Raw genomic sequence first — 27,928 nt, 5'->3', positions numbered from 1 at the left:
TCATTGAGATTATAACTGTCATTATGGTATCACTGAAAAGTAATTTAATTGTATTATGTATTTAGACTTTCTAAAGAAGATAAAGCCTTTTTGTGGGAGAAGCGTTATTATTGCCTGAAACACCCAAATTGTCTTCCTAAAGTACTTGCAAGTGCCCCAAACTGGAAATGGGTTAATCTTGCCAAAACTTACTCATTGCTTCAGCAGTGGCCTCCATTGCATCCACTAACTGCCTTGGAGCTTCTTGATTCGAAGTAAGTTAGCTGTGGTTGAATTTATTTGTTCTGTTTTATTGTTGTCAATTTTTCAGGCAAGATATTATTTACAGGATTAGTTCCCTTTGTTTTAATGTGAAAGCAGTGTCACATAAATGTGTAAATGCATATTTCTATAAACACATCTTTTGTGTTGAGGTTATTAAAAAGGGATGTCATATCATTGAAAACTAATCTAGAGAGGTTGTAAATTTTCAATAATTTGTTTCATTTTTATGATATGGGTCAGAATTTATTTTCATGATCTTAAAGGTTTCTAAACAGTCACAAAATTGTATTTGTGTATAGGACAATATGATTTTTTCCTAAGAAAAAAGATGTAACACATTGCTTTTCAATAGCTATTTGAGCGTTCTTTGTCAGGAATAAATTGAGATTGTGTCGTCAGGGAAAATAGGTTCATTAGAAATCATTATCAAATCTTGATTTTGTGGTATGCTTCTAGATTTGCTGATCAGGAAGTGAGGTCCCTAGCTGTGACCTGGATTGAGGCCATTAGTGATGATGAGCTAACAGATCTTCTTCCACAGTTTGTGCAGGTGAGTTTTTTTACTAGGTTATCTACCCTTCTTACGCTCTCTCCAGTTTTTATGAGTAGGGAGGGATCTTGCTAAGGGATCTCCTTTCTGTTTTGATTAAAAGTACTGAATACTTTCGTTCAGTTGGGATGTTAAAGTGCGTTGCATTTGAATTGAGTGTGAAATTTTTTCTACTATTGTCAGCTGCCTTGCTTGAATACTATATATATATGTACCTAGAATTTTAATTATCAGAATAAACCAGACTTGAGGTTTTCTTTCTTTTTTTTTAAATTGGCCACTTAAACATAGCTAATGAATGTTATTCCCAAGTCAGTGTACTTTTCTGCTTGATTTCATTAATTTCACCTAAATTAATTGTTTCATTTTTTATTAGTATCATCTTTCCTCAACAAGAGTAATCCTTGATTTATATAGTTTATATTTTGATAATTTTATCCTAACAATGTAGTATGGGTTTGACAACTACTCATTCTTATTTTTCTTTGCATGTAGGCTTTGAAATATGAAATTTACTTGAATAGTTCATTAGTGCACTTCCTTCTGTCCAGAGCGTTGGGAAATATACGGATAGCACACCATTTATATTGGTAAGATTTAAATTTTCTTAAGTACTTTATTTCTGTTCCTATTTATACAAATGACACTCAAAGTCTAAACAGTATGCTCAGACCATTTGCTGTTGATACCAGGTGTTTTATTGGAGTGACTATTGTAAAGAAGCTAAGTTTTTATGTATTTAGAAATAAAACCAGAAGTAACAGAACCCTCTATTTCAGAATTACTTGGCATGTTAGAGCTCTGTAATATTGAAAGAGTTTTTCTTGCTTGTATAGCTTAAAATTAATTCCTAGATACCCCAAATTAAACTTTTTAAATAAATTTTTGAGAGACATTAATCTAGTTCTTAGAAGTGGCTGACATCAATATTTTGCTGTATTAGGCTCCTCAAGGATGCTCTGCATGATGCACAGTTTGGTGCCCGATATGAACATGTTTTGGGTGCTCTCCTCTCAGTAGGAGGAAAAGGACTCAGAGAAGAACTTTTGAAGCAGACAAAGCTTGTACAGCTTTTAGGAGGAGTAGCAGAAAAAGTAAGACAGGCTAGTGGATCAGCCAGACAGGTATGTACCCACAGAGGGAACATAAATGTTTTGATGTTAAAGAATCTTTGCAGTACTGACAAGTTAAGCTTTTATTCTTTTTCAGTAGACATCCAGTAGAACTCATCTATGCTGTCTTAAGCAGATTGAATTCAAAGGTTGCTTAAAATCTATTGGAAAAGATATTTTATATCCTAACTCAGTTCCCTTTCATTTCCATGCTTATAAATTTCTTTCCGATTAAAATTGTTCTCGAGTTTCTTTCTCATTGTTTTGCTTTTTAACTTTTTTGTGATTATAAAAGTAATAAAAGTATGAATTGACGCTACTGTTGAAGAAGTTCAAATGAATATGCTTATAAGCTTAAGATTCATTTATATTCTAGCAGGTGTATCTAATAGTGTTCCATTGTGTAAATAATAGCACATTTTTTTTATACATTCATCTGTTGATGGACATCAAGCTTGTTTCTATTATGTGACTATTACTGAATAGTGCTACCGTGAATATTTGTGTGTTTTTTTTTGTTTGAACATCTGTTTTCACTTTGCCTAGGAGTAGAATTACTGTATCGTATAGTAATTCTGTGTTTTTTGAGGAACCACTGAACTCTTTCCTAAAGTAGCTTCACCATTTTATGATTCTGGTATAATACTTGTAAGGTATGAAGGTTCAGTGGTAAAGAATCCGTCTGCTAATGTAGGAGATTCGGGAGACATATGGGTTCAGTCCCTGGGTCAGGAAGATCCCCTGGAGAAGGAAATGGCTACCTACTTCAGTATTCTGCCCTGGAAAACCCCGTGGACAGAAGAGCCTGGCAGGCTACAGTCATGGCTTCCCAAAGAGGCGAACATGACTTAGTGACTGAATAACAAAAAAACAAATGAGGGTTTCATTTTCTCCATATCCTTACCAAAATTTATTTTTAGTTTTTTTAAACTATAGTCATCCTAGTGAATGTGAAGTGGCATCTCATGGTGGTTTTGATTTGCATTTCCCTAATGTCTAATGATTTGGAGCTTATTTTCATGTGTTTGTTGGCCATTTGTATATCTTCTGTGGAGAAATTTCTAAGTCCTTTTTAATTGGTTTGTCTTTTTGTTGTTGAATGTTAGAGTTCTTTATGTATTCTGGATACTCTCAGATATACTGTTTGTAAATGTTTTCTCCCATTTTGTGTATTTTTATTTCCTTCATGATGTACTTTGATGCACAGAAGATTTTAATTTTATGAAATCTAACTTTTTTTTTCTTTTGTTGCTTGTTCTTTTACTTGTTCTTGTCCTATCTAAGAATTCATTGTCAAATCCAAGGTCACAATGATGTACACTTATGTTTTCTAGGAGTTCTATAGGTTCACTTTTTAAAAGTCTTTGATCCATTTTGAGGTTATTTTGTTGTTGCTTGTTTGCTTTGTTCTATGAGCCAAGCGTCCCAACTTCATTCTTTTACATGTGGTTATCCAGGTGTTGCTGCACCATCTGCTAAAGGAACTGTTCTTTCCTATTGAATAAACTCAGCACCCTAGTTGAGAATCAGTTGACCATAGTTGTATGAGTTTATTTCTGGACTCTCAGTTCTGTTCCATTGATCTATATGTCTGTCTTCACACTATACTTTTTTCATTACATAGCTTTGTAGCAGGTTTTGAAATCAGAAAGTGTGAGTCCTCCAGCTTTTTCTCTTTTAAGATTGTTTGCCTGTTTGGAAGTCCTTTATAATGCTATATGAATTTTAGTATCAGCCTTCCCATTTCTGCAAAAAGAGCAGTTGAAGTTCTGATAAAGATTGTGTTGAATTTGTAGATCAATATTTGGGAAATATCACAATCTTAGTAATTAATAAGTCTAAAAGTTCATGAACGTGGGATATCTTTGACCTTTAATTTCTTTTAGCAATGATGTTTTTTTATTTGTAAATTGCTTTTTTTTTTGACTTGGAGAATTCATGTCAGTACATACAACTATACTTTTTGTTTAATAATGAGAACATAGTATTACAAGGTACGGTAGCATAAATTATGAACCATTACATCTGTGCAGGTTGTTTATACATTTTTTCTTTTCCTGAACAGTTCTGTGATGAACTTGAATGTGTAAGTGTTTGTCCCTTTGCTGGTATTCCTTTATAGGATAATCCTACAGATGAAATAATTCAGTCAAGAGCTATATACATTTTCAGTTATAATAGTTTATATTAAATTGCAATATCAAAAACAAAACTTAACCAGTGAAGACCCCACTCCCCACCAATAGATTATGAACGTATCTATTTCCAACCCTATTGCCAGCACTAAATGTTATCTTAAATTTTTCGTCTATTAGATAAAAATTGGTATCTCGTTATTATTTAATTTCTGTTTGTTTATTTGACTGTCAGTATTAACGAATATGTTAAATATGAGCATATGTACTTCCCCCTTATGTTTATAGTCTTTGCTGTAAATTTTATTTTTATAGTATATTAACTTTCTTTAGCAACAGCTGTTTTTGACTGCATGACAGTTGGGCATTTAAAAAATTGGGTCCACATCGTGTTTTTGTTGTCTGAAAAATAGGTCTTCATTTTCATTATGTACTTACAATATCAACTTCTTTAACTAGGTTATCCTCCAAAGGAGTATGGAACGAGTACAGTCCTTTTTTCTAAGAAGTAAATGCCGTCTTCCTCTCAATCCAAGTCTTGTGGCAAAAGAATTAAATATTAAGGTGACATAAAATACTTTAGTTCATATTACATTTTCAAATATTGTGTAATAAAAAGGCAGGTGGGCAGGTATGCTTAAGGCAAGTGCAGTGCGTGGGTTGGTTATAAGTGCGTAGGTTGGTTATAAGTACTTCTGGTTGTGTGTTTGTGTAAAATCTGTTTTTATCTCAGTATATGCCTATCTAATTACCATTCTTGAACAAAACAGAATGAAATTATTTATTGACTTGAAATAAATTATTTTTTGCTGTGGTATAATAGTTGCATATGTTATAATTCCAGTGGTAAAACTCCCTAGCCACAGGTAGGCAGTTTTTTACCTTCCTTGTGAATGGCCACTTGGACTCTTCAAAGGTTTATAACACTTTTTAGAGTCATTAAAAAGTAGTTGTAATATCAAAATTGAGTAATTGTATTTTTAATTGGGCTAATAATAGTACAAATAATGGATTTTTCTCTAACTTGAGTTCAGCAAAAGTAACCAGTAAATTCATCCATTAGAGTCTGTTGTTTTGAAAGGAGTCTCAGATTTAATTTTTTTTTTAAGTTGACATATGGCTACTCTTCATTGGACTATAACAGTGGGTGACAGGGTTGTGTAATTATGTCGCTGAAGGTGGGTGTAGCAGGGATTACATTTTCCCTTTGGATTTTGTTTGTTGTTTTCTTTAAATTACTCTTACAGTCTTAAATTAGTTTTTTAACCAGTTTAATTTTATTTTATTTATTTATTTATTTATTTTTAACCAGTTTAATTTTAAATTTGATGTCTGCTAATGAATTTGTTCAGTTTATTTTTATTTCAGTATTATCATTTTAACGCTTAACATATTGTATTTGTAGTCGTGTTCCTTCTTCAGTTCTAATGCTGTGCCCTTGAAAGTCACAATGGTGAATGCTGATCCAATGGGGGAAGAAATTAATGTCATGTTTAAGGTGAGCAGAATAAGGTGACTTTGTTTGTTTGTTTGTAATTTAAAAATTCTTTTCTCACATTCCTTTTTCAGAATTGCAAAAGTAATTTTATTTAGTGTTAAATGAAATTGAATAACTGTGAAAAATTATTACTGCTATAAACTCTTTTCAAATGGATTTGGGAACAAGGGCAACTCTGGGCTAGAGCTGCTGCATATGGCCATCTTATGCTAGTTAAGTATATCACAGCTCCAGGTAGTGCCTTTCACCCAGACTATGATATAAATGGTACACCTTAGAGATGTGCAGAGTAAAATTGCAAAACTATGAACTGGCACTGTTTCTGAAAACATGTAACTTACCTGTGGGAATCTGTTACCAATCAGAGCTTCCAGGTGCATGGTAAAGGGGCAGTAGTAAAGAATATTCCTGCCAGTGCAGGAGACTTAAGAGACATGGTTCGATCCCTGGGTCAGGAAGATCCCCTAGACAAGGAAATGGCAACCCACTCAGTATTCTTGCCTGGAAAATTCAATGGACAGAGGAGCCTGGCAGGCTACAGTCCATTGGATCACAAAGAGTCAGACAGACACAACTGAGCATGCACACACATGCATTAGCAATCAAAGTTTTCTTTGTTGCAGTCACAGTTAGTATTATTTTTAGGAAAGAATGTAGAGATTTAGTTAATTCAATGAGTTTGATTAGTCAACTACCTTTGATATATATAGCAAGTTCCCATATACCCAGATCTGGTTTTGGACTCCATTTTATTTTACTGATGTCTTTGCCTTTTCCTAAAACAGTCTCATCTTTTTGAATACAGTAATTTTGTATGTTGTAATTTTTTTAAGGCAAATTACCTCTTTTTTTTTTCCCCATAATTTTCTTGGCTCATCTCAAAAATGTATTTATCATTATGTGTTTTAAAGTTATTTTATCCAATTTAAGAAGAAAATGAAAACTTAAATGTAATTCCAGTTGGAATTCATTTTTGGAGAGCTAACTTTTTTTTAAAGTAAACTGATCGTTGTAGATTCATAGTTCACTTTAAGAAATTACACAGAAATCCTGTGTACCCTTTACACAATGATATTATCTTGTACAATATTGCAGTTAGGATATTGACATCGATACAGTTAAGATATGAAATATTTTGATCATCAAAAAGATCACCCATATTGCCCTTTTAAAAAATTGAATATAATACTCATACTGTAAAACCTAGTCTTTTAAAGTGTACAGATCAGGAAATCGAGACGTAAAGAAGTTAAGTAACTTTCTCTGGGATGCTGCAGAAGAATAAAAAAGTGGTTCGGTTTGTCTCATTCTTTACTCTTTTCTCTATTCCCTTCTCCCCACTCCTCCCCCCTTTTTTATATGTAATCTATTAAGGCTTTTGGAAATGTACGAGTTTCATTTTGTTTCCTTAATTTCAAGGTTGGTGAAGATCTTCGGCAAGATATGTTAGCTTTACAAATGATAAAGATTATGGACAAGATCTGGCTTAAAGAAGGACTAGATCTGAGGATGGTAATTTTCAAATGTCTCTCAACTGGCAGAGATCGAGGTAAATCTGTTAGATGTAGTCTTTTTTTTTTTCCCCCTTGGATAACGCTCAGAGTGTTCATGCTCTAACGGTCCTGATGCTGGTCTGTGATCTCAACCATATTAGAATGTACAGACTTTATTTTATCAAAAGGAAATCAGGTCAGAGACTTCCCCCATGGTCCAGTGGTTAAGACTCTGCCTTTCCTCTACAAGGGGCACAGGCTTGATCCCTGGTCAGAATAATTCCTCAAAAAAGGGGCAGTCAAGTCTATTTAAGAATTCTTATTGATATTCAATAATAACTCAATGAGTAGCCCTAATCTTGCAAGACAGTACATCTTATGAAATGGAAGTCACTTTATCAAGAGAGATTGCTCAATAAGAGCCTGTCATTTGCTTGGATTAGTTTTTCTGTCACCATACTTATTTCATATAGTTGAACTCTTCTCTTTTATGGAATTCTGTGTAATTTTGTAGGCAGTGAACTTCCTCCCTTTATGTTGTTTCTAACTGATGGTTGAGTGCTTACCTTGTGCCTTGCCTTGTGCTAAAGCTTTTCATTTGTGTTATCTTTCAGTGTCCTTATTTTTCAAATGAAGAAACCACATTCACATGGTTAAAACCTGAAGTTTTTAACAAGCACCTTAGCCTATAATAATCAGTGTATAGTAATCCTCCTTTCTCCAGGTTCAGCAGTTGTCTTTGATACTTACCAGACATTGCCTCTTCTCTGCTGGATTCATTTTAAGTTCCCTTAGAGGATAATTGTACTTTGTATCATTATGAACTTTTATCCACTGTTTTGTACATAGTAGTTTGTATGTGTGTATATTTGTTAAAGAAATTAGAAATTTGTATGTATATTAAAAATTTGACAAATCATACTCATAAAATCAGGATGCAGGTATTCATTGAAAAAGGATGTCACTGTGAACTATAAATCAGATGATGTAATTAAGCAACATAAAAGATTCAAATGAATTCACTCTGCCATGTGTGACTATACTACTGGGGTTACAACCTAGCCCTGAATGCTTTCTTTTAAATGCCTTCTTTTGGAATGGCCTTCAGGCCTTAGCCTTCTTGGTTATATCTAGTCCTTTCTTCAAAGTAGGTCTCTGTATCTGTATCTTTTATTCTGTATACACATACAGTAAAATACTCATATAGCCTGTAATAGAATAAATTGGAGTCTAAATCTTAGTTTTCACCCACACCTCCTTGGCAGCCTGGCCCCAAAATATAACCATTTACATAGCTTTATGAGACTACTTTTTTTTTTTTTTTTCCATATCGCCCAGCATGCAGGAATCTTAGTTCCCTGACTAGGAATTGAACTTGTGACCCCAGCAGTGAAACTGGACCACCAGGGAATTCTCTTTCTGAGACTATTTTGTGTATGTTCCAACATGCATAATCTTTCTTTTAAACACAAAAGGTACAGTTCTCTATGTGGATTTGTGTTTAAAAACTTTTCTACATAAGTACAGCATTTACATTTCAGTAAGGAAGAGAAAATATGTAACCTGAGACTCAGACACATCACAAAGACCATCTTAATCTGTTCTTCTCTTGAAAGGGCTTCCTATACTCTGAAACACTCTTACATTGCCCGGATACGCGCTACAGAGAAGGTTCTTTTGTGCTGAAATGGGACAGCATGTATCTTATAAGTAGCTTTATTAGTGGAATCAGTTTTACCTAGTTTGTAATTAAAATTATTACTCTTTGTGGGAGTAGCACATGGATATACAGATATAAAGTCTCAAATAGTCAAATTCAGTTTTATATCTTGGGTACTTCTGAAAATAAAATTGGTTTTTATATTGATAGTTTTGATTGCTCACACTTTCTAGTATGGGCTGCCAGAGTTGATTTTTTAAAAATGATTATTCTAAACTGGTATCTTACGTCAAACATCGAAAGCTGTGCATTTGCAGGGACACATTTTCACATGTCTTAATGTTTTGTTGCTAAAGGCATGGTGGAGCTAGTTCCTGCTTCAGATACCCTCAGGAAAATCCAAGTGGAATATGGTGTGACTGGATCCTTCAAAGATAAACCGCTTGCTGAGTGGCTGAGGAAATACAATCCTTCTGAAGAGGAATATGAAAAGGTAATTAACTAGTCTCCATATTCTCAAGTACTTTCATTTTCCAGCTCTTGTGACTAGTCATTCAGTTTTAAGTTGTGAAAACAGTATTTTTCTACAAGTAAAGAAAAGAATAAAAAACAGAATGCTTTTAATGGCAAGGATCTGAGTGAAACCAATGCTAAATTACAAAAAAAGAAAAAAATTCCAAACATATATTTAGAGGCCAGCAAAACCAGAGGTATTTTTATAACCCAGACTGTTGTATTTCATGAAAATATGATAATAGAAGAAGATTGTAAAAGTAGAAGAAGATTCAAGCTCTCTGAGCTTGAATTCAGGTCCCAAGTCACTCAAGAACTGTAAAGATCCGTTGACTTAACCTCTTGTGCTTCAGTGATCTTTGCTATAAAACAGTATAGTATATATTATGACTGTAAAAAATAATGTATAAGATAATTGTGAGAATTAAATGAATTAATATATGTAAAGCACTACATAGAATAAATTCTGTAATTGATATTCTTCCTGTAGGAGGCATCAAGTTTTTGTTTAGTATACTTTTGAATTACATAATAGGAAAGGGAAATCTCGTAGCACATAAGGCTTCTAACAATCCTAAATTGGTCTAAGGAAGACTCAAGAAGACTTTCAATGGTGATACAGATCTTAGTTTTAATGAGATCCTAGTTTATGTCAAATCAATAATATATTACATTTGCAGATAGATATGTACAAATGCTACCTGTTGCTACCAATGCTACCTGTTGACCCTATGAAAGTAAATTACAGAAATCTTGTCCTCTGTTGGTCTTTACACTATTTAAGAGCTCTCTCTTGTAGTTTGGGACAAGAAGCCAGTGTTTATTTATAGTAATAATAGCTCTGTGATTCTGGATAAGTTGACACAAAATAATTGTCAAGTTGTTGTTGTTCAATCACTAAGTCATGTCTGACTCTTTGCGACTCTGTGGACTGCAGCATGCCAGACTCCCCTGTCCATATTTTAAGTGGATTTTATGCACTTGGCTCTTTCATGTGCTTTGCTTAGTAAGAGGGAATATAACACAGTGGGATCTCATTGCCTGGGTTTAAATCTTGATTCTGCCACTTAACAATGATGTAATCCTGGGCAGATAGATAATTTCTGTTTTCTTCAGTTTCCCTCATGCGTAAATGGCAAGATTAGTAGTATTTACATCACCATTGTAAAATTTTAAATGAATTTAATATGTACATATACACACATACACACAGTTTATATGAATGTGTGTGTGTATATATCATATTGAATTCATTTAAAATCTTATAAAAAAGAATGATCTAAATACTTACTTACATTAATGTAAATAGTATTTGTGTATATGTAGAGAGAGACTAGTGCAGTGCCTGGTTTGTGATAAGTGCTGTGTAAACGTATGCTCTTATCATCATCATCATCATCATCACTAACAATTTCTAGGGAGTTATGGAATAAAATTAATCCCATGAGCATGTAGAGCCTTATGACTTTCACTCAGAAATGTGGTGTCTTGAGAATAAATGCATGTGCTTTTAACTCAACATTAATAAAACTAAGATCATGATATCTGGTCCCATCACTTCATGGCAAATAGAAGGGAAAAAAGTGGAAGCAGTGACAGATTTTTATTTTCTTGGGCTCCAAAATCACTCGGGTTGTGATTGCAGCCAGGAAATTAAAAGATGCTTGCTCCTTGGAAGGAAAGCTATGACAAACCTTGGCAGCATATTAAAAAGCTTTTTAATCACTTTTAATCACATCACTTTTCCCACCAATGTTCATATACTCAAAGCTATGGTTTTTCCAGTAACCATGTATAGATTTGAGAGTTGGACTATAAAGAAGTCTGAGTGCCAAAGAATTAATGCTTTCAAATTGTGAAGCTAGAGAAGATTCTTGAGAGTTCCTTGGACTGCACAGAGATCAAACCAGTCAATCCTGAAGGAAATCAATCCTGAATATTCATTGGAAGGACTGATGCTGAAGCTCCAATACTTTGGCCACCTGATGTGAAGAGCCAACTCATTGGAAAAGACCCTGATGCTGGGAAAGACTGGAGGCAAAGGGGAAGGGGGCAGCAGAGGATGCGATGGTTAGATTAGTATCACTGACTCAATGGATATGAATTTTAGCAAACTCTGGGAGATAGTGGAGGACAAAGGAGTGGGATGTGCTGCACTCTGTGAGGTTGCAAAGTGATTGAACAACAACATGTGCTTTATATTAAAATATGCATTGTATACAATGTATCCTTCTATGTGATATTATATTATTAATTTAATCCCTAGGACAGGCAGGGCTAAAATGAAAGTTCTTCCAGCTTTGAGAAACTTGATGATGACACATAGTCACTAAATGGATGACAAAACACACTCATCGTATTATTAGATGTTTAAAGATATAAGCTTACTTTCTTTACACATGCCATTCCTACAAGCCAAAAAAGGAAAAAAATATTCCTTTATTTAGATTAATCTTTGTCCCAATGTTAAACAGCTTGTGGTAAGGAGCAGAGTCTGTGAAGAGCAGGGTTCCACAAACATGATGCTTAAAAGATGTTCAAAGGCAAATTATACCCTAAGTAGAGATTGGCAGAATCTCTACCTGCTGTGAAACAAAAGCTAGACAGAAGGGGCAATAACTCTTAGAAGGGTGTTTACTTTTGAAAAACTGGTATCTGTTACCATAAACCAGTTTACAAACTATTGAGAAAGAATAGAATTGTGTTTTCAATGAGTGATAAATTACTTTAATCTTTGTAACTCTGCCTCCTTTAAAAATAATCTTTTTCCTAAGATAATTTTATTTTCCCTTTATTTTTCCTTCCTAAGATAATTTTATCTTTCCTAAGATAATTTATCTTTATTATAGGCTTCTGAGAATTTTATCTATTCTTGTGCTGGATGCTGTGTAGCCACCTATGTTTTAGGCATCTGTGATCGACACAATGACAATATAATGCTTCGAAGCACAGGACACATGTTTCATATTGACTTTGGAAAGTTTTTGGGCCACGCCCAGATGTTTGGTAGCTTCAAAAGGTACTACTATTGTTATTATTGCTAAAGAAAATAGAGGCACTTCCTATTTCACAAATTAATGTCCCAAACTATTATCATATAAAATAAGCTACAAGGATATATTGTACAACATACGAAATATAGCCAATATTTTATAACATAAATGGAGAATCTTTAAAAATTGTCAATCACTTTATACATGTAACGTAATATTTTATATCAACTAAACTTCAGTTTAAAAAAAATGTTCTTGCTGTTCTTTGCCTTGTTGCTCCCTTTTAGCATAACTAGGGATGAAAAAGGCTTTAAAAGATGAGTTTACCATGTAGTAGAGAAGAATGTGTATGTGTGTGTAACCTTTGTTGAAATGAATTAAGGTGTATTTTGTCTTATCTAGTTAGGGTACCTATTAGAAATGTTCCCAATTGTATAATGGCAACAAACAGAAGAGTTTTCTCTATATTCATTTGTATGTACTGTTTGATCTCTGGTTGTGTGTAGACTGATAATCACCTTGGAAAATATCATATATAAATTCTACCCAAATAATGAGATTATATGATGGCTTTCCTTGAAATGTGAATTTTTTAGAATTATGTAAAATCAGAACTTCCTGATATTAAGTTGCTGCTGCTAAGTTGTGTCAGTCGTGTTAGACTCTGTGCAACCCCATAGACGGAAGCCCACCAGGTTCTCTGTCCCTGGGATTCTCCAGGCAAGAAATTGCTATGGCTCAGGTAGCTTTAGTTCAGTAACCATGTAATAGCAATAGCACTTATTTGCATATCTTCTGTAAATAATACTTTGTGTATACTTTCTTTTCTTTTCTTTTTTTTGTACTTTTAAAATAGGGATCGGGCTCCTTTTGTGCTGACCTCTGACATGGCATATGTCATTAATGGGGGTGAAAAGCCCACAATTCGTTTCCAGTTGTTTGTGGACCTCTGCTGTCAAGCCTACAACTTGATAAGAAAGCAAACAAACCTCTTTCTTAACCTCCTTTCACTGGTAACTCTGTTATTTACAAGCATTTAATTAATTTTGTTTCAATTCTTCCATGTTTCAGTATCTAAAGACAGATATTATGTGATTTTTGGAATAAAATTTATTCTGGTTTTAAATGTCAGGTATATTACTACTGAAATATTTTAAAATGTTGCCATGTGAAATATGCCAGACACCATTTATATGTCCATGCAATAAAAAAAAAGACCCTCAAGTGGATACCCTGGGGATGAGCGGTAATAGTATCTGAAAGGGACCCTGCGAGTGTCATATGGGATGCTGGTGAATATTTTTTGTCTTTACCTGTATATGTTCAGATTTTGGATATTTATTAAGCTGTGCTCTTAAGATTTCTGTGTTTTTTTGGATGTATATTTAGAACAAGCCAAAAAAAACCCCTATGATTATTGTGACTGAAATTGATATAGAAATGGAAGACTACACAGAGGGTTTGGATTTCACAGTTTTTATTCCATAGACTGTGACTTCCAAGAGTTGACCTCCTTGGCCAAGACTCTTCTTATTTCTGAGAGATTTAGGTCCCTAAAATACTAACAAACACCTCAAAACTCTGAGTCATTTATTTGCTTTTTTTCTGATTACTTGGCCAGCTTTTAGGGAGGGGTGCGGAACAGACTTGTAAAAAATTTGAGTCACAAGCTCTTTTTCCTTTATATAGATGATTCCTTCAGGGTTACCAGAACTTACAAGTACTCAGGATTTGAAATATGTTAGAGATGCACTTCAGCCCCAAACTACAGATGCAGAAGCTACCATTTTCTTTACTAGGTAAGGTATAATTTAAGTATATTAGAGAAGACACACCCTGTTTAGCTTTGATTTGTTTTCCTTAGTTTAAACAAATGCTATATATCAAAATTCTGACTTAACAAGAAAAAATTATGATTTACAATAAGCAAGTAGTAGGTTTATCAAAAGCTTGTTTCAAAAGTTTATTTACTGAATAAATGTGAAGGATTGGCAATAGCACTTTAAAAAATCCATTTGTTTTGGAAATTTGCCTGGTGGTCCCGTGGTTAGGACTCAGTGCTTTCATTGTGGTGACCTGGTTTCAATCCCTGTTCAATGAACTAAGGTTTTGCAAGACGTACAGTGTGGGCCCCCCCCCCCCCCAGATTATTTATCTCAAAATATGATCTTATATTTAGAATATATATGATTTTAATTCTAAACATTCCATTTATGAACAGTTTTTGCAAAACATTTTTTCTACAGTGCCGGATACAAGGGTTTTTCCTAAAATGATATCTATACCACTGTATCTTTTAGGATTCTGCCATAACAATTTTCATGGGTACTGTAAGTGCTTAAAACAGTGACCTCTGGGACACTGCTGTTAAATTGTTATTACATGATGTAGTGCTTGAAACACATATTCCAGTGACTGGCATTTGAATTTGTGATTATTACTTTTAAAGAAAATCTTCCTGTAGGCAAATATGTTCTACACATCTGGTGACCAGGTTGGTCACAGACTGGTGATACCACCTCATTAAATGCCACAGAAGGGAGGAAGGAGCGCATAGGCTCGTGTTCTTTTCTTTCCTTTTTCTCTTGCCTTCTTCCTCTCATTGGAGAAGAAGTAGCATACACTGGGCTGGACTTCCCTAGTCTTATGAGTCTGGGCTGAGTTGAATTGAAGGAAGCTGACTTTTGTATAGCCTTCCAGACTAATGTTGATAATTTAGGTATTGATGAGTTTTGTTTTGTTTATTGAGACTTGTTGGCTCCCCTGGGCCAAACTGTAAAGCAGGCATTAAGTGTTAGTCAGTTGGCCTGCCATACCAATATACCGTATACCATAGACAGGGGACTTAAACAAAGGAAATGAATCTTCTCATCGTTCTGGAGGCTGGGAAGTCCAAGATCAAGGTGCTAGTCAGTTTGCTTCCTGGTAAGGATTCAAGCTTGAAGATGACTGACTGCCTTCTCGCTGTTTCCTCGCATGAAGGAGGAAGGAGAAGAGAAAGGAGGAAGAAAGTCATTATAATAAGGACACTGTCTCCATAAAGGCCCTATGAGTTGGGGCTTTAGCATATGAATTTTGGGGGACACAAACATTCAGTCCATTAACAAGGACAAACTCTTTTGTGTGAGGTTCCCTCACACAAGAGAGTTTCTTTTGACACTGTTTCTTTGTGTATTCCTTTATTCTGTTTTCCTTTGCTTGTCTAAAATGATTTATTCAGGCCTGCCTTCCAAATTTATCCCCACCAAACTCTGCGTCTTGTCAAAACTTCTTTTTCCAACTGAGAGAAATGATAACTTTCTGAAGAAGGAATAAGATACCAGATTCTACTAGTCAACTATTTGATAGAATGGGGTTTTGGAATTTTGGATTACTTTGGTTGCTTTCTTGTATGTCTGTTTAGTTGCTGCCTTCCATATTTATTAAAGTGAATAAATGAACCGTCTTTTGGCATCATACCAACCATCTTCTCTCCCTAATAGCTTTTAAAATTAGTATTGGACCCCACAGAGCTTAAGAAATCCAAGCATCATTTCTTAGAGACAGTGGGATGAGATGGAATGGAGACTTTCCTGTGCTAAAGTATTTTTGTTGGGGTGAGATACATTGTAACAGGTTTTTGGCCTATGGGGCAAAGGAAATCCTGACAAAGTGAGAATCTACTTACTATTTTTAAAAGGAATGAAAAAAAATAAATAAAAGGAATGGAATTGTTTATTTAAATGAGAATGTTTTCTCAGTGTGTTAACACATTTTATTTTGTAGACTGATTGAATCAAGTTTGGGAAGCATTGCCACAAAGTTTAACTTCTTCATTCATAACCTTGCTCAGTTGCGTTTTTCTGGTCTTCCTTCCAATGATGAGCCGATCCTTTCATTTTCACCCAAAACATACTCCTTTAGACAAGATGGTCGAATCAAAGAAGTTTCTGTTTTCACTTATCATAAGAAATACAACCCAGATAAACATTACGTAAGTTTGGTTTGGTATCAGTAGAGACTCATGCATGCAGTCTTGTTCTCTCCTACTTCCTTCACTGACTCTGCTAAAGTTCAAGCATTTGTTCTTTTCATACTTCTTTCTTCCATGGATGGTCCCAAACCCCTAAATGTACTTGGAGCATCCCTAAACTGTTTTTTGGTGTTTATTTCTTGGTAAATTTGCTCCAAAACCGTGAGGGACCAATGTTACTCTTCTTTTCAGAGACAAGACTGAAAGGGTGATGCTATTTTACTTTTCTCCTTATCTTCAATTTGTTCTTAATTTCAAAGGTAAAGCTTGCTCAGTGTAACAAACTCAACCAATATAGAAGTATATAAATTAAAAATCTAAGTTCTCATTCCACTCTCTAGGGACGAAGTATTATAACATATGCACATAAAGTTTGTTTTTTTGAACAAACCAGAATCTTTCAGTGTACTTTTTTTCCCCCTTCAATAGTATAGCATTATTATCTTTTTTGCTGTTATTTTTGTGCTAATATTTTTGCTGGATAATATTTACAGTACTGTCAGTCTTTAAATTTTTGACAAATTGATAGAGCTTAGAAAGTGACTTCACTAGTATTTTGATTTTCAGCTGTTATTAGTAAAGTTTTATATGTTCACAGAATATTTTAGGACACCATTTAATTGAATAATTCATTGTTTTCCCCAGTGATTTATAATATCTTATTTAAATATACTGAGTTATATCCGTGAATTTATTTCTGGTCGTCTGTAGATATAAATGACTCTGTGCACCAGTATTTTACTCTGTAAAGTATGTTATAATGCAGTTTAAATATCCAGTAAAACAGGTTTTCCCCATCTCCCTGTCACACTATATTTTGCCGTCTCCTTTGCTCTCCTTAATGAATTTACTTGCTAATATTTTCATTGAAAATGCACTGCACTTATAAGTTTGGAAAGTACATTTATTTAATCCGAGAAATAGAATGCCTTTCACGTTCCAATTCTTATTTATCTTAGACAATAGTAAAAGATACTCTTAGAAGGTAATTAAATACATTGGTTTTTATATTTGTTATTTTCTATTGTGACATACATATTACAAAGTGAAGACCCCTTAGTACATATAATGATCAAGCTGAAAATTTTCTATCAAGAAAGGTTATATTATAAATTTAACATGTTTGGGATGTGATTTCCTTTCAGATTTATGTAGTCCGAATTTTGAGAGATGGACAGCTTGAGCCATCATTTGTGTTCCGAACATTTGATGAGTTTCAGGAACTTCACAATAAGCTCAGTATTATTTTTCCACTTTGGAAGTTACCAGGGTATGTTCTCATTCTTGTTCGTTAATGTTGTTTTAATAGGAAACAGTTTCTTTATTACCAAGTACAGGTCAAAAGCTTTGTGTTAAGTTACTGTAAAATGGACTATGTGTGACTATGGACTGTGTGTGACTAATTTTCCTTGGTATCACAAGAGCCTAATACGTACAAGACATAAACAAGGAACTAAGTTTTTCTTGAATGAATAAATGATCACGATCTTAAAATATGGGGTTTTCTAGCTTTCTAAAGCACTGCAGGAATAATTATTGTGGTTATACTGAGCTTCTCTGAAAAATAAGAAATTGAGACACTGCAGTAATCAAAATGATAGTGTTTAGGTTTGTTTTTGATGCCCTTTGGAAACCTTCAGTTTTTAATGTAGGTAATGACCAGTAAATTCCTGTGTTGAATTATTCACATTGTTCTCAGACTAGATTTCAAAAGTAAGGAGGCAGAAAAGTGGGTATGAGTTTATTTCCACGTGCAGTCTCATTTTTCTGTTGCCACCAAAATTAGCAGTTAAGATGATTTGAGCTCTGTGGCATTTGTGGATTTTACTGGTATCTACAATAGTTGTGATTAATGAATAACGGTTGTTTTGGAGGATAAGATCTGCATATTTGTGAGTGGTTAATCTTGAGAAGAAATAAGTAGGAAATAAGTAATAAATATGCTGCTGCCGCTGCTAAGTCACTTCAGTCGTGTCCGACTCTGTGCGACCCCATAGACTGCAGCCCACCAGGCTCCCCTATCCCTGGGATTCTCTAGGCAAGAACACTGGAGTGGGTTGCCATTTCCTTTTCCAATGCATGAAAGTGAAAAGTGAAAGTGAAGTCGCTCAGTCGTGTCCGACTCCCAGCGACCCCATGGACTGCAGCCTACCAGGCTCCTCTGTCTGTGGGATTTTCCAGGCAAGAGTACTGGAGTGGGGTGCCATTGCCTTCTCCAAGTAATAAATATAGTGTATTAACAAAACAATATTCCTTTTGTACCAAAGTCATAAAAGGATGATGTATACTTGAACTGTTTCATCTCCAGTACTTAGAAAAGAAATCAAAAAATTATAGTGAATTAAGGCTCCATTTTCTATTTCAGTGTATAAAAGAGTATTTCTGAGTATTGATTCTATAAATACTCCCAAATGAAATTACTTAAATCCCACTTCTTTTTGTCTTTCTTTTGTAGCTTTCCTAATAGAATGGTTCTAGGGCGAACACACGTAAAAGACGTAGCAGCCAAGAGAAAAATTGAATTAAACAATTATTTACAGAGTTTGATGAGTGCGTCAATGGATGTAGCAGAGGTGACTATCCTAACTGAAAAATAATAACACACTTTTTTGTGTGCTGCATAATATTTAAATTAATGAACCTTTCTTCTCTTCCACTTTAGTGTGATCTTGTTTGTACCTTTTTCCACCCTTTACTTCGTGATGAGAAAGCTGAAGGAATAGCTAGGTCTGCTGGTGAGATTGTTTTTTTCTTTATTGATACTTCATGGCTCCCCTATGACCTGCAAGCCTGTAACTTCTCTGTGGATGTGGTGGAGTGACAGTGGGGTTACTGTCTATAACCAGTGAGAATGAGATTTTCTCCAACATGTGAGGATCCGGGAATTAAAGCAAACACTTTTGTTGCAGCTTGAACCACTGCAAGCAACATCGCATAAAAATGAACATCTTTGTATTTTCAGATGCAGGTTCCTTCAGTCCTGCTCAAGGCCAAATAGGAGGAGCAGTGAAATTATCTATCTCTTACCGAAATGGTACTCTCTTCATCATGGTGATGCACATCAAAGATCTTGTGAGTGATTACAAGTAATGATGATTGTAGAAGAAACCTATTCTGTGGTAGGAAGCATTACTGTTAAGGGAATGCTTTTCTTTACAGGTTACTGAAGATGGGGCTGACCCAAATCCATATGTCAAAACATACCTACTTCCAGATACCCACAAAACATCCAAACGTAAAACCAAAATCTCAAGAAAAACTAGGAATCCAACATTCAATGAAATGGTAAGTTAAAAATCTATTAAAATCTGCTAACTCTTAGTCAACTACTATTTGGGCATAAACACCACATTATTTATGTACGTTAACATTATATCCACATAAAAATATCCGGATAGAGATTTGAAAGCAAATAATACTGAATTTTCATGAAGGATATAAATTTATGAAAACCATGGAATACCCTTTCAGTACTTTAAAAGCATATAAAATATTTGGTGAAGATAGTTGGTATTATTCTCACAAAGTAGTGAGAGTTTTTTCTAGTTAGTGTTATATACTTTCACAAAACTGAAATGAGGTCAGTTTTTCAGTTTTCTTAGTCAAACGGAGAAGACTTGATTAAGGAGATAATGCCCAGAAGTTAAGAGACTAGCTTTACAACACTCCAGATTTGCTATAAACTGCATTTGTAGTTGGCAAGTTTGCACGGAGTGATGGATAATCAGAAATTACCACCTCATGGTATATAAAATCCAGAAAAAGGACAATCTCCTATTAGGAGATTGTAATTGCTTACTTTTTATAAAATTGTTACAGTTACTCTTTCCCAGCTTGCTTCCTTCTACTCTTTTTCTTCCATTCTCTTCCTTCCATTTCTCTTTTAAAGATGATCTATTAAATCATCTTAAGGGAAATCATCGTAATTTCCCTTCCCCATACCTCCATTTCAGAAAAACCATGTGTTTAATTTTTAGCCAATAGTAATTTTCTGCTTTGTGCATTTGAATGTGAGACACTGGGAGGAATGACAAGATAAAGTCCAGGACTCCTGAAGTACAACATGTGCATCTAAATACGAGACAGACTCTACTCGATGTGTCATAATCAGTGTTACCAATTGAAGGCACTCTAATAACCTTTCTTATGTTTTTACATAAAATAATCCTAAAAACCAGACAAATGATTTGTAATCTGCTGTTTCTTTCTGTCTTTGCTATAGCTTGTGTACAGTGGATATAGCAAAGAATCCCTAAGACAGAGAGAACTTCAGCTGAGTGTACTAAGTGCAGAATCTCTGCGGGAGAACTTTTTCTTGGGTGGAATAACCCTGCCGTTGAAAGATTTCAACTTGAGCAAAGAGACGGTTAAATGGTATCAACTGACTGCAGCAACCTGTTTGTAAGTTAGTGAATTTCTGAGCTTTGGAAGCAAGAACAGTTATATAAATATGTGTACACACACATGTGAACTTTTTTATACTTGGACAGAAATTATACAGTAAATGTACTTGCTGCATTTCAACACATCTGGTGGACCAACAGTCACTTAACTAACTTTTATGACTTTGTTGACATCATTGCTATTTTAAAGTCATTGTATAGAATGCTGTAAATCTTAAACTTAATATATAATAAGTCCTAAAAAAGACTTTGAGTTGGTGAAGGAGTTAATCCTTTCTTGAGTAATTGAGTAATAGCTTTAGTGTGGTCTGATACTATTTTGTCAGTTCAGCCATCTATTTCATATTGGTCTTACACAGACACAGCACGTTTGTTTCCCTGTTTTGCACCTTTTACAGCCTTTACCACTGTGTATGTTCATAAACACCAAAGGAGAGCAAAGGTGCAGAATGTTACCATAAGATGCAGCTGCTACTCATAGGGCCGAAAAGCAAAGCACAAATAATAAATAGTTAAGAACTACTAAGTAGTGTATAGAGTAGGGAAAATAACACTGCTTTTTATTATATTCATGTCTTTCAAGCCTTTTTCAGAATACGTGCCAGTCACTGAAGTTGTAAATAATGGTGCCTTAACTTCATATGCTTCTCTGGTACTTCATTCTGAGTTTTTTCCTGACTTCATAAATAGTTCAGTAGTTTCCACTCACTTTTTACTAAAATAAGAAGTAATGTACACTTACTAATGTTTTTCCCACAGATAGATAATTTTCTATACTTCAGATGTATAACTTATTTAAACATCAGCCATTTGATACATGTTTTTATTGCCCAGTAACTGAATGAGATTCATCAACATAACTGTACACTAAATTCCATCATTCCATTATAATCCTACTTTTATTCCCAGGAGTGTGAACTGAAATTTGGTAATTTCACCCCCATGGATCTATACTCCACTCTCTCATTAAACAAGAGAAAATGTGTGCACCCAAGTGTCCATTCCTGTTCTGTAGAAGAACTCCACAAGTAGGGCAGACTCTTCACAAGACGCCCAGGACGAGAGATCCAGGGTCCACACTAAATTTTAACGTATACCTTTATGGCACAGTTTGTCTGGTTTACTCAAAATATGTGAATATTTTACATTCACATGAATTACTTTCCTTAATACAATATTTAGAATCATTAGGGACATGATTGAAATCATTCTCTAGTAACCATTAAGAATAGGGTTCATTTTTATTAGTTATTCATTCAACTTTACACATAAATTGTTTAGTTTGGATAAAAAGGTATATATAATATTAATTCTCATGGCTAGAATAGGAATTCAGACACTTAAAAGTTACCACTTTTAAGTAGTAAGAGATTGTAGCAATCTAGTTGCTGTGAGATAACTGATAAAATATGCAATGAAAAATACCAAGAAAGGAAGGACAATCTCTGATTCAGTTGCCCAGAACAGAATTTTTATAAACTGTGCAGATATTTAATGTAAATGGTGATACCTGCAGAGCAGACATAGAAGAGTTGAGATGTATCAGTGGGACAGATTAAATAGAAAACTTGAATTTTTGGTGCCTAACACTAATGGTCCATTTGTAGGATACCCCATATATGAATGTCTTTTTTTATATTAAAATGTGTTGTCTATTTAATAAGTTAATTAAAATGCAGATCAGAGCACCACCATTTATTTGCTTTTTCCATATACAGTTAACATTTCCTTAAAGTGTGTAAGTAGCTTTGCAAATGTAAAAAAGTACTAGATATTTTCACTTGTTTTTAAGACCTAATTCCATTCCATGAATTGTCACTTAGCCACTGTTTTTAAAAAAAAAAAAAGTACTGTCTTGGTAAAAGGTCACTGTTACTTGGACTCAGTGTATGCTGCCTACTTGCAGTCTTGTTACGGCAGTGTCTTTTACAAGTAGAGCTAGAGAATGGGATGTCACTTTTCAATTATAAGAAATAGGGATTCTTATCCAAAAGTGTGTATTATATGCTCTGTATAGTTAACCAGAGTTCAAACAAGTGGTAATGTTTCTCTTAATTTAACTCATTATGTGCCTTCTTTGGACATTAAAAAACACATATATTAAATGTATTTTAAATATAAGTTATTTCTTTGTGAACGCTAATCGTCAGCCCTTACCAAAAAAATAAATTGACAGAGGCACCTCTTTGCACTACTTACTATCAATAAACTTTAAATTGGTTGTTTTTTGAAACATTTTTTTTTAAAGCTTGCATTAAAGTAAATCTGAAACAAATGTTTAAACAAACTAGCTAAGACACTAATTTTTATGTATAATCACAATGTTTCACACCTATCTTTATTGAGTAAAAATAGTTATGCTACATGTAAGACTGTGTGTAAAGAATAATGGAGCTAAAAATACATTTTGTAATGATCATAGTGTAACTTAAGCAGAAATTTTTTCCCCTTGCAGTGTTTTAGAATTTGAAAATAATGGTTTCTCAAAGAACCTATTAATTTCTGTACTGAGGAATCCAAGACTTGCACTGATGTTTTTATTACTGCCTTTATAAGAATCTATAGGTATGTCAATGTTAAGGCATGTATGATCTTTGATAAAATATTCTTTTATCTTTTCAAATTAATGTTATATGAAACTTTCAATATTTTGCCTTAAATTGGTTGACTGTTTTTTCTATGATTCACGTGGCATTTAAAAAAGAAAACATTCAATTTGATACTTAAGATTTAAGATCACAAATGGATAAAGCCCCACTACCATAGTCCATGGATTTACTTACATGCTGTTTGACTAGCAGTGCAAATAGGAATATATATGGCAATTAGTCTCATCTATAAGAACCAAATAATTTAATTATATTAAGGTAGTGAATAAAGATGTATAATATTTTTATTAATACCTTAAAATATTCAGTGGATTGAATGTGACTTCATAACTGTACTATGATTGTATTAAAATATTTCTGGAACAAAGGAACTGTGGTGTCATTTTCTTCATCAATATGTTAACACTTTTGGTTTCAGACTTTGATAATGAGCTCACTGTTGCTCTCTTTGCATCTCACCCAGGAGTTTATTAGGTTCAGGTAATCCTGAATTTCAGAACTGGCCTGTGATTTGCCCTTAAAAATGTCCAGAGAGTGTCTGACATTTAAGTGTGGTTCTTGGAAGGTCTGGATTGCCACTTTGTTAGAGTTCCATCACTATTTCATTGAAGTGAAATGCTTCTATTAGTATGGTCCCTGCCTTTGGTAGTTTATTTAAATACTAGAGTATAGTGACAGCCATGCTTGTAGACATATCTTCAGAACAGAGAATGTAGTTCTTAATACCATACCTCCATCCTGGAATGATACCAGTGAGGTTGTGGTTCTCTAATCCTAGAGGTAACATGTAAAAGAGCCAGAGACCATGAAAAAGCAGTAACTTAATTACAGCCAGCTTATTTTTTGAAACACTTTGTCATGCAAATTTTAGACATACAAAGTTAGACAACAGTTTAATGAGCTCCATGAATGAATCCCATCACACGCCTTCAACAGTTACTATCTTAGGGATAATCTTGTTTGGTCTGTATTAATGAGGATGTACCTAGGTATAGACACCTTTTTATATTTTTCTCTTTAGGATTCTTAAATATATAGATCAGTAACTTTTTTCAGTTCTGAATAATTTATTATGAATTCTTTTCCATTTCACTACTTCTCTTTTCAACTGTTTAACCCCCATCCATTGAGATTTTAATTTTGGTTATTATATTTTCACATCTGTTTGGGTTTCTTTTTGTTTGGATCACAAACCAAAAGACAAAGGACTTCCAGGATCAATGAGGAAAGAGTAGTATTTTTTTTTTCAACAAACCGTGTGAGGACAACTAGATAACCATGTACAAAAAATAAAGTAGGACTCTTAGAACATAAAATTTAATTCAAAGTGGATCAGAAACTTAAACATAACTGAAGTTAAAAATCCTAGAAGAAAACACAGGTGTACATCTTTGTAGCCTAGAATTAGACAGGTTTTCTTAAGTATGTCACAAAAAAGGACAGGCAACAAAGAAAAACAGATAAATTTGATTTCATCAAAATTAAATACGTATATGCATAATAAAGTAAAAGGACAACTCACAGAATGGGAGAGAATATTCACAGATCGTGTATCTGATAAGGACCTGGCATCTTGAATACATAAAGGACTCATAAAATTCAAGAGAAAGCAAAGAATTTTTGAATAGACATTTCTTTGGCCAAATGTCACAGGAATAGATGCTCCAGTCAGTTGGGCTTCCTCAGTGGCTGAGATGGTAAAGAATCCGTCTTCGATGTAGGAGGCACAGGTTCGATCCCTGAGTTGGGAAGATCCCCTGGAGAAGGGAATGGGAACCCACTCCAGTATTCTTGTCTGGGAAATTCCGTGAACAGAGGAGCCTGGCGGGCTATAGTCCATGGGGTTGCAAAGAGTCAGACATGATTGAGTAACTAACACTTTCACTTCATCTCAGTCTCTAGGGAAATACAAAACAGGCATGTGAAAAAATGTTCAACATCACTAATAATTCAGTTCAGTTCAGTAGCATCCGACTCTGCAACCCCATGAATCGCAGCCTCCCTGTCCATCACCAACTCCCGGAGTTCACTCAGACTCATGTCCATAAGTCAGTGATGCCATCCAGCCATCTCATCCTCTGTCGTCCCCTTCTCCTCCTGCCCCCAATCCCTCCCAGCATCAGAGTCTTTTCCAATGAGTCAAGTCTTCGCATGAGGTGGCCAAAGTACTGGAGTTTCAGCTTCAGCATCATTCCCTCCAAAGAAATCCCAAGGCTGATCTCCTTCAGAATGGACTGGTTGGATCTCCTTGCAGTCCAAGGGACTCTCAAGAGTCTTCTCCAACACCACAGTTCAAAAGCATCAATTCTTTGGCGCTCAGCTTTCTTCACAGTCCAACTCTCACATCCATACATGACCACTGGGAAAACCATAGCCTTGACTAGACGGACCTTTGTTGGCAAAGTAATGTCTCTGCTTTTTAATATAGCCATCATCAAAAGCCTAAAAATAAATGCTGGAGAGGGTATGGAGAAAAGGGATCCCTCCTACACTGTTAATGGGAATGTAAATTGGTGCAGCCATTATGAAAAACAGTATAGAGTTTCCTTAAACTAAAAAAAAAAAACATATGATCCAGCAGCCCCACTTCTGGGCATATATCCAGAGAAGACAAAGGTTTTAATTTGAAAAGTACATGAACCCTAATGTTCATTGTTGTTGTTCAGTCTCTAAGTCACGTCCAACTCTTTGAGACCCCATGGACTGCAGCATGCCAGGTTTCCCTGCCCTTCACTATCTCCAGGAGTTCGCTCGAACTCATGTCCATTGAATTGGTAATGCCATCCAATCATCTTGTTCTCTGTCACCCACTTCTCCTCCTGCCCTCAATCTTTCCCAGCATCAGGGTCTTTTCCAATGAGTCCATTCTTCTCATCAGGTGACCTAAGTCCCAGAGCTTCAGCTTCAGCATCAGTCCTTTCTATGAATGTTCAGCATAGATTTCCTTTTGGATGGACTGGTTTGACCTTGCAGTACAAGGGATTCTCAAGATTCCTCTCCAGCACCACAATCAAAAAGCATCAGTTATTCACCACAATTAAAGAAACTCAGCCTTCTTAATGGTCCCACTCTCGTATCTGTCCAGGACTACTGGAAAAACTATAGCTTTAACTATATGAATCTTTGTCAGCAAAGTGATGTCTTTACTTTTCAATATGCTGTCTAGGTTTGTTAGAGCTTTTCTTCCAAGGAGCAAGCACCTTTTAATTTCCTGGCTGCAGTCACTGTTTGCAGTGATTTTGGACCCCAAGAAAATAAAATCTGTCACTGTTTCCACTGTTTTCCCATCTATTTGCCATGAAGTGATGGGACTGGATGCCATGATCTTAGTTTTTTGAATGTTGAGTTTTCAGCCAGCTTTTTCACTCTCTTCTTTCACTCTCTAGTTCCTCCTAGCTTTCTGCACCAGAGTGGTATTATCTGCATATCTGAGGTTGTTGATATATCTCCAGGCAATCTTTCATTCAGCCCTGCATTTCACATGATGAACTCTGCATATAAGTTAAGTAAACAGAGTGACAATATACACCCTTGACGTATTCCTTTCCCAATTTTGAACCAGTCCATTGTTAGCGTCCGGTTCTAACTGTTACTACTTGACCTGCATACAGGTTTCCCAAGAGACAGGTAAGGTGGTCTGGTATTCCTATCTCTTTAAGAATTTTCCTGTTGTGATCCACACAGTCAAAAACTTTAGCATAGTCAATGAAGTAGATGTTTTTCTGGAATTTCCTTGCTTTTTCTATGATCCAACGGAAGTTGGGATGTGGGCAATTTGATCTCTGGTTCCTCTGCCTTTTCTAAATCCAGCTTGTATATTTGAAAGCTCTCAGTTCCTGTACTGCTGATACCTAGCTTGAAATATTTTGAGCATTACCTTGCTAGCACATGAAATGAGCACAACTGTATGGTAGTGTGAGCATTCTTTGGCATTGCCTTTCTTTCGGATTGAAATGAAAACTGACCTTTTCCAGAGTGGTACTATTTACAGTAGTCAAGACATGGACACAACCTAAGTGTCCATCAACAGAGCAATGGATAAAGAAGATGCTGTGTACATCCTAGCTCAGTTGTGTCTGACCTTGCAATCCAATGGACTATAGCCCGCCAGATTCCTCTGTACATGGAAGTCTCCAGGCAAGAATACTGGAGTGGGTAGCCATTCTCTTCTCCAAGGGGTCTTCCTAAGCCTGGGATCGAACTCATGTCTCCCACATTACAGGCTGAATCTTTACCACTTGAGCCACAAGATAAGCCCCAGTGTGTATTACTCAGCCATTAAAAGAATGAAATAATGACATTTCAGCAACACGAGTGGACCTAAAGATTATAGAGATAAATACTACATTACTTTGCCAACAAAGGTCCATCTAGTCAAAGCTATGGTTTTTCCAGTAGTCATGTATGGATGTGAGAGTTGCACCGAAGAACTGATGCTTTTTAACTGTGGTGTTGGAGAACACTCTTGAGAGTCCCTTGGATCAGTCCTGAATATTCATTGGGTGGACTGATGCTGAAGCTTCAATAATTTAGCCACCTGATGTAAAGAACAGACTCATCTGAAAAGACCCTGATGCTGGGAAAGTTTGAAGGCGGGAGAAGGGGCTGACAGAGGTTGAGATAGTTGGACAGCATCACCAACTCAATGGACATGAGTTCGAATAAATTCCCAGAGATGGTGATGGA

At 35.1% G+C, this 27,928-nt stretch overlaps 1 protein-coding gene across 1 annotated transcript in view; it reads left to right on the top strand.

Moving 5' to 3' along the window:
* The window catches only part of PIK3C2A (phosphatidylinositol-4-phosphate 3-kinase catalytic subunit type 2 alpha), a 107,241-nt gene extending 83,628 nt beyond the window's left edge, over positions 1–23,613 (top strand). Inside the window, exons 16-33 of the mRNA XM_027563398.1 lie at positions 66–254; positions 721–814; positions 1,310–1,404; positions 1,758–1,938; positions 4,521–4,625; positions 5,467–5,559; positions 6,979–7,108; positions 9,069–9,205; positions 12,075–12,244; positions 13,075–13,231; positions 13,908–14,017; positions 15,984–16,191; positions 17,376–17,500; positions 18,686–18,803; positions 18,893–18,965; positions 19,193–19,302; positions 19,390–19,515; positions 20,453–23,613. Coding sequence (XP_027419199.1) covers positions 66–254; positions 721–814; positions 1,310–1,404; positions 1,758–1,938; positions 4,521–4,625; positions 5,467–5,559; positions 6,979–7,108; positions 9,069–9,205; positions 12,075–12,244; positions 13,075–13,231; positions 13,908–14,017; positions 15,984–16,191; positions 17,376–17,500; positions 18,686–18,803; positions 18,893–18,965; positions 19,193–19,302; positions 19,390–19,515; positions 20,453–20,635 — 2,404 coding nt within the window. The 3' untranslated portion in view covers positions 20,636–23,613. The remainder of the gene's footprint in view (positions 1–65; positions 255–720; positions 815–1,309; positions 1,405–1,757; positions 1,939–4,520; positions 4,626–5,466; positions 5,560–6,978; positions 7,109–9,068; positions 9,206–12,074; positions 12,245–13,074; positions 13,232–13,907; positions 14,018–15,983; positions 16,192–17,375; positions 17,501–18,685; positions 18,804–18,892; positions 18,966–19,192; positions 19,303–19,389; positions 19,516–20,452) is intronic.
* Positions 23,614–27,928: the final 4,315 nt, after the last annotated feature.

Source organism: Bos indicus x Bos taurus, chromosome 15 (genome assembly GCF_003369695.1).
Source record: "Bos indicus x Bos taurus breed Angus x Brahman F1 hybrid chromosome 15, Bos_hybrid_MaternalHap_v2.0, whole genome shotgun sequence".
Taxonomy (NCBI): Eukaryota; Metazoa; Chordata; class Mammalia; order Artiodactyla; family Bovidae; genus Bos; species Bos indicus x Bos taurus.
This window is presented reverse-complemented; position numbering and strand designations above follow the sequence as displayed.